General features: G+C 35.0%; 2 protein-coding genes across 2 annotated transcripts; both read left to right on the plus strand.

Moving 5' to 3' along the window:
• Nucleotides 1-1200: 1200 nt before the first annotated feature.
• Nucleotides 1201-2758, plus strand: LOC107576011 (interleukin-17 receptor A-like). The gene is made up of 7 exons (XM_016262302.1): nt 1201-1257; nt 1346-1370; nt 1471-1614; nt 1783-1904; nt 2028-2148; nt 2384-2553; nt 2636-2758. The coding sequence occupies exons 1-7, from the start codon at nt 1201-1203 to the stop codon at nt 2717-2719; spliced, it is 723 nt and encodes a 240-aa protein (XP_016117788.1). The 3' UTR covers nt 2720-2758.
• Nucleotides 2759-3255: 497 nt separating this feature from the next.
• On the plus strand, nt 3256-6072 carry LOC107576022 (interleukin-17 receptor A-like). Its single transcript, XM_016262305.1, has 2 exons — nt 3256-3394; nt 4975-6072. Exons 1-2 carry the CDS (start codon nt 3256-3258, stop codon nt 6003-6005), a joined length of 1170 nt encoding a protein of 389 aa, XP_016117791.1. The 3' UTR covers nt 6006-6072.
• Nucleotides 6073-7443: the final 1371 nt, after the last annotated feature.

The raw sequence follows: 7443 nt of genomic DNA on the forward strand, positions 1-7443 counted from the left end.
ACACACACACACACACATATATATATATATATATATATATATATACTGAATATGCATACAAGCCAAGTCAGAAAGTCAACTTTATTTCTAAAGCACTTTATATAATATAGATTGATTCACAGCAGCTTCACAATTAGTATCAAATTCAAATTCTGCTGTAAAGCAGCTCTAACAAATCAATAGTGTCATTATACAGCTCAAGTCAGTTCAGTATTGATTCAGCTCAGTTGCATGTGTAAAATTCATCAGTTGTACATGCATACTGTATATACAGTGTATACGTGCATATGCATGTATGTGTGAGTGATATGACAAACTCCTGTGCACTCCACTGCACTCAAAAGACACACAAGAGTAGTGTTTTACATTTTTCACATCTGTGTGTAGTCTGGCGTGTATGTGGCTAATTATTTTATGTTTGTGTGTACAGTTACTACGCAAAAATACCATTTTTAGAAGAGTTAAAATAGTTTTGAGTGAAGTGTTTGCTTTCGCAAGATATGTGTGACGTTTTGCATGTTGTGTGTGTGTTTTGTGGTTTTGTGTTTTGAGAAATGGAGCCATATAGTTTTAAAAAAATGTGTAAGCATTTTTTAAAAACGGTATTTTATTTTATTGTTTTTGCAAGTATTTTGCTGTTGTCTTCACTTTCACTCCTTATCTTTACTGAATAGACTATTAATACTATATGTATGTGTGTGTGTGTGTGTGTGTGTGTGTGTGTGTGTGAATGGAGTTGTTTAAATGTCGAACTTTGCTTGTTAAAATTGGGAAGTATAACCTAAGTTGATCTAGTTCTGTGTTTCACTGGTGGAAGTAGGTCATCTCAAAACCAAATTGTTATTATAACTTTGAGTCTAATGTCCAACTTAGTAGTAACAGTTTGATAAATGGCTGAGAACAGAAACTTTTTTAGTTGAATGTGTAGATAAAGGATTTGATTTTAAGATAAACTTAAATAACACAGAAAATGTTCGTGAGAAATCTTTGTCTTTGTGTGCTTCAGGCTCTTCTCCTCCCCTTTATCAGAACTTCTGGTTTCCTCTAAATACAGATAGGATCTAAGAAAGCCGCGAGAGGATGTTCGATGATCTGTCACTGTTACTTAAAAAGCAGTGTATGTCTGTCGCAGTACCAGAGAAGATATTAAATACCATGAGTGCGATTTTTCTCTCTCTGTTGATGCTTTCATGCGTCATAATGAAAATCTCACCCCTGCATCTCATTGAACTCCCTCCGATGGAATGTTCTCAAGAGGTAAAGATGCTGTTTATTCTCTTTAATCCAGTAACATTAATGTTATTCATATAAAAACTTAATTTTTCATTATGCTGTTTTCTGACAGGGAGTAGAATGCAGGGTTCAAGTAGGCAAGTATAAGTTGATGTCTTCTCTAAATTGACAGTAATATGAGGTTTTTAAAGACAGAATAAAAGATATCTTTGTCAAATATTTCTTTGACGGTCTTAGGTAACTGTTCAGATGAGGGTTGGGTGGTGCCAAGGTATGATGCCCCAGGGTTTCCTATTGTAACTGCGAAGGTAGCAGCCAAGAGGGATGACAGTGGACAGTTTGCACCTGTTCTATTCATTACATGGAGACAGTTACCTGACGGTAAGACGAGTATGATGACATATAGATGTGCACAAGACAATAATATTTAAAAATAACCAAATCATTTCAATCAAATTGCCTTTTTGACAGAACCTGTACAGATGGTCAGCATAATTATCTATTTAAAGCATTGTTTTTTTGTTTTTTTTATTAAATTATTTTCCGTAGGTAGTATATTCACCCTCAAAGGGACTGAAGTGCGTGTGGTTGAAATGTTCACAAATCACAGCGTTTGTGTTCGTTACATTTTTTGTAACACACTGAGGACAAAAAAAACAGTACAGGGCAGGGTAAGAGTATTAATGCTTATATAATTATATATATGAAAAAGTGTGCTTTGAGACAATTATCCCCAGTATTCGGTATTATTCACACCGTTGTTTCAGCTTTGTCTCTTTCCTTCATCTTTCCAGTGGACATTTTCTTTGGACAGAATTGTGGTCATTCCCAACTTTAAATACCAGGTTTTTGTAACCAATTTACCAAAGTCAGACATAGGAAACTATCCAATGATAACCAACATCACAGTTCCAGGTAAGAATTAATAAATGGCATAATCTTTAAAAAACAGTTGAGGTTTGATGATTAGATATGTAGCAGACATTTAATCCATCAAGTTATCTGGAACAAATGCTTTAAGCATGATATAAAACATAGAAAAATTTCATTATGTCCTATTGGGATAATTCTGAAGTGATGTATGCTTGTAAAGTGGTGTCCAATTCTTAAAAAGTGTACTCCTGTTAGGTAAATCTGTTTGTCATTTTAGAGCACATTTGGGATACGAAGGTAAAATGGTCAGTGCCAAAATATAAAGAAAATGGTGACTTGGTGATAACCATAGAATTTGAACCAGAAGAGTTCTCTGATCAATACAAAGTCTCCATCTGCAGTCCTGACCTTCACCCAGATGCGGTATACTCCACACTGCCACCTGTTGTACGTTCCATCATAAGTGTATAGAATCAAGCATAGGAAGCAATATTATGAGCATGAATGCTAAATTAATTCTGTGTTAAAGGATAACAAGCCATTTCTGAGGGTTAATTTCACGCTGGAAGCATGGCGGATAAATCACTGCTTTTTGGAATTGGTGGTGAGTTAAGCCTACGATACACAGAGCAACTTTTTGAGCAATGTTGCCATCAACGGGCAACCAGGTGAGACACAGGGCCCACGACCGATCTAATGTATCCAGACAGAAGTTTGTTGCCCATTCTCAATGAAAAAGTGCACAAGCAACTTTGCTCAAAAAAGTTGCCCCATGTATCATCACCTTTACAGTACCGTTCATATGTGAGTACTGTTTGTTAATAATATTCAGTTGTATGATGATGTTATGGTAATAATTGTTAATTGTCATATCACTAAATGACTAAAAGATGCCTTGTTCAACAGATTCAGCCACTGTCGGTTCAGAGCATGAATAACTGTCTGGAATACAGAGGGAAAGTTGATATCTGTCCCTGTATGTATTTCATATTAACACTGAATGTCTTATTGCCTGTCTGTTTTTAATTAGCCAGCATTCAAACTATGATTCACAGCAATGCAATTGTTTCAATGTTTGGCCTTGAACTCAACTGAAGTTAATTTGACCTCTAGTTTATTTTATTTGAGTAGACCATTATCTTTATTAACATGTTAATGTCAGTTCTTCCAGGTGCTCCTGTTGTTTTTATCATTTTGGTGACACTGGTGCTGTTGTTGGCTTTACTGGCAGCTGCTGTTTGCATTTTTGGCTGTATTATATTTTTGAAGAACAAGGATTCACATAAAGGTCAGTGCAAATAAATCAATCAATTAAATAAGCACATAACTTAAGGTGATGAAACACAGTAAAAAAAAAAGTAGGGTGGAGACTTGATTGTAGACATCAGTTGTTGATTGGATTTCTCTCAAAAGTGGAGGCAGATATACTGACTGGAATGGACTTTCATGATTCAAAACACTATATATCCTATGCAAGTAATCAGATACAATCAGGACTACTAACCAAATTAAACAATATGTGCACATGATTTGAGAAATTGTATCTGAATGCTTCCACTATGAAAAATAGTCCATAAGGATTGATTGACACTGTTTTGTGTTTAAAAATGCAAGAAATAATAAGCCCTGAGTTTCCCAGTTGGGAGTCTGTCTGTGAGAATATTTGGCAGATATTGGATTTCTCTCAAAAGTGGAGGCAGATATACTGACTGGAATGGACTTTCATGATTCAAAACACTATATATCCTATGCAAGTAATCAGATACAATCAGGACTACTAACCAAATTAAACAATATGTGCACATGATTTGAGAAATTGTATCTGAATGCTTCCACTATGAAAAATAGTCCATAAGGATTGATTGACACAGATCGTGTTTTGTGTTTAAAAATGCAAGAAATAATAAGCCCTGAGTTTCCCAGTTGGGAGTCTGTCTGTGAGAATATTTGGCAGACGAAATGGATGCATTTTTTTTAAATAATTGATTTTTTTTTTTCATTTACAATAATATTATTTTACAATAAACGCAAAAAGTTGCATGTACAACATATAATAGTATTATACAATTACGATAAAATATAGGCTATAAGAATTCAATTTGCAGCACCTTCATAAATTGAATAAAATAAAAAGAAAAGAAAAGCAAAAACACACCCAATGCCCAAATTCTTTATTCATCATTTTGTAGAAGTAGATAAAAAAAAATCTAGTTCAATTTAATGCAGAAAAGGTGCATTGCCATCTTATTTGAATTACAACTTCCCACCTCGTAAAACTACTAACTTCCCAGGAGTGTTATTACAATAGTGATATTTCTTATTTTGTTTAATGTTTTTATATTGTAATAATTTTAGAACATTATGTCCTGTTTAAGTAATGAACTGCAATACATGTGGTTGTTTTCAGAGATGGTAACATGGTTTATTCTTGTGGTACAATTGTGTGGCCTGTGCTACAAACCTTTCAACCTCTGTAGCACCAGTGCTATATGCAAAAAAAGTTAACAAACAGCCCTGCCTTGTTCTTTCCACTAAACGCAGCTTTGTTTAAATAGCCAGATCGCAATCTCGATTCAATCACCCACACAATCTTATTCCTAAATGACAATGATTCCACTAAAATATTAAATCTTTGACAAGTACAATTGATCACACTGTAACATTGAAATCTGCGTTCGCACTGCCACTGACCCAGAAACAGCAGTAGGTATGAAACAAGTTCACAACCACAGTTTCAATATATCAATCAATATCAAACGCCCCTGATTTTCAATTGTTTTGCTGAATCTTTCACTCACTCTTTATTATTTCAATGTTTTTAAGGTTTCAAAGCTTTTGTGTCTTAATAATAATCATGAGTTTTGACAGAAACGCCCTCCTCAGACAGCTCAACATGTGCAAAGGGTAAACTGGAGTGGGATCCCATTCAAGAGCCTAAGAGGGTCATCATCATTTATTCTCTGGACCACCCCCTGTACAAAGAAATCATCTTAAAGTTGTGTGCCTTCATGAGGGCTAAATGTGGCACAGACATCACTCTGGATCTCCTGGACTCCGCCTGGCTCAGCACAATCGGCAGAATTCAGTGGCTGGATATGCAAAGGGAACGAATCTCCAAGTCCTCAGATAAAGTCCTGATCTTGTGCTCTCCAGGCGTACATGCCAAGTGGAAGGCCATGTGCGGTGAGCACAAAGTGAGACTGAAGGAGGATGAACGTTCCCCCATAGGAGACATGCTCACGCCGGCTCTGAGCCTCATTATACCGGATTTTGTTCATGCTTCATCTTTCCACAAGTACATGGTGGCTTATTTTGATGACGTGTGCAGTGAGGATGATGTTCCGGCACCTTTTAACGTCGTGGTGAAGTACAAACTCATGAAGCACTTTGAAGAACTTTACTTCCGAATCCTAGACATGGAAAAACATGAGCCAGGACAGATTAAGTGCATTGAAGGCATTAGGGAGAATGATTACATCTGCTGTCCATCAGGACAAGGGCTTCGGGATGCTATTGAAGCTTTTAAAAATTACCAGCTGAAGAATCCAAATTGGTTTGAAATGGAGCTTTTGGACACTGATGATGAAGAAGAGGAAACCATCTTGGAGTCAACATTTCCTACAGACATTAACTATAGCTCTGTCACTGAATGCCATCAGCTGATTGAAGGGCATAAAGCTCATACATTTGTCAATACGATTAAGCATCAGAATGATGAACATGTTTTAAAGTCTTCTATCGCAGAGACAGCCATAATACTCAGCGAGAATTCTTCAGTTCTAACCACAGATGCGCATTCCAGTGGTCCAGTACTGAGTAGCTTTACAGCTATTAATGTGAAAGGTTTACCAGCAACTAAACCTTTGGCACAACATGCTTTATGCTTACAGGCTCTGTGAATCGGTCTAAAATTAAGCTTGACATCATCAGACTACTGTAACTATTACACTTCTGTTATATATTATAATTCCCATTATTTATTATATTTTAGTTCATCTTTGTTTTTGTCTGAATAGTAAGTTCAAAGTTAACGTATGTTAATATGATTCTACACAATTATGGTAATTTGTTCACAAATACAGTAAAAAAAAAGACATATAACCACAATAAACATGTTTATGGGAGAAAATTCAGTTTGCTGGCAACTTTTTCAGATTATTTAGCTATGATAGCAGATAGGGCCAGCACGTCATATAAAAAATCATTTGTGCTTTTCATTTACTCTCCAAACTATAGGCAAGATTCATATTTATCTACAAAACTCATTTTATGCATTTCAGTCAGCTGATTCCATACTTAAGGCCTATCAAGTTATGAAACCACTTATGAAACCATTTATATTCCATTTTTATAAACTATATATATATATATATACACATATTGTTCACACAATAGCAAATAAATTACTCATAATTTATTGATTCTCCCTAATTCCTCTTTTCCATCTTTTAAATCTTCCTTTGTAAAATAGCCTACCACTTACACACACTCAGAAAGTCTTCCGTTTTGTGGACATTTACACAAAGACCAGTCATTAGTCAGGTGGCTTAGTCAGTCTTTGGAAGACTTTTGTCTTTCAAACACATTAACATGCACAAATTCAGGTTATTCTTTATTTAATCTAAAAGTAATAAAAAAGTAGTCTGATTATATTACCTGAAATGTGTAATGGATTACGTTACTAACTAAAATTTTTGTCATGTAATTTGGGATCAGTAACGGACTACAATTTGTAAGTAATACCCAGCTCTGCTTTTTAAGTAATTAGATACACTTTAAATAGGCTACATTTACATATGAATAAGGGGCACATCAAGACTTTGAGGTTGTGATACGGTTTTTCCCCTGAACCTATAATTAAGAAATGTAAATGATATTGCTGAGCTGGAGTATCAATACTTTAAGTTTTTATATGCTATTTCATATACTAATTTCAATCGTATCTTTTGTATGATTATTAAATGGGACTTCTTTATTATGTTATTTTGTTTACTTATTTATTTATTTAAATCCGATATTACCGTTGTAACCACTTTGGCTAATCATGAAATTGCCCGTGTAAATACCGCATCTGACAGAAATTCTGAATAAAAGCCAATAGATGCGATTCTCAACCAGTACAAACAGACCCAACGGATCAAAGTTCAACCTAGTGGAGTCCAGCCGAAAAGCAAATAGCTTACATTGAGAATTTAAAGGGGTCATATAATGTTGCTAAAAAGAACATTATTTAGTGTATTTGGTGTAATGAAATGTGTTTATGCAGTTTAAAGTAAAAAAACACATTATTTTCCACATACTGTACATTATTGTTGCTCCTCTATGCCCCGCCTTTCT

Source organism: Sinocyclocheilus grahami, unplaced genomic scaffold (genome assembly GCF_001515645.1).
Source record: "Sinocyclocheilus grahami isolate Dianchi unplaced genomic scaffold, SAMN03320097.WGS_v1.1 scaffold31.1, whole genome shotgun sequence".
Lineage (NCBI taxonomy): Eukaryota > Metazoa > Chordata > Actinopteri > Cypriniformes > Cyprinidae > Sinocyclocheilus > Sinocyclocheilus grahami.

Coding starts and splice junctions, on each gene's coding strand:
- LOC107576022 (XM_016262305.1), top strand. CDS start 3,256: ATGTTAATGTCAGTTCTTCCAGGTGCTCCTGTTGTTTTTATCATTTTG. Junction 3,395..4,974: donor GAACAAGGATTCACATAAAG/GTCAGTGCAAAT, acceptor GAGTTTTGACAG/AAACGCCCTCCTCAGACAGC.
- LOC107576011 (XM_016262302.1), top strand. CDS start 1,201: ATGAAAATCTCACCCCTGCATCTCATTGAACTCCCTCCGATGGAATGT. Junction 1,615..1,782: donor ATGGAGACAGTTACCTGACG/GTAAGACGAGTA, acceptor TATTTTCCGTAG/GTAGTATATTCACCCTCAAA. Junction 1,905..2,027: donor AAAAAACAGTACAGGGCAGG/GTAAGAGTATTA, acceptor TCATCTTTCCAG/TGGACATTTTCTTTGGACAG.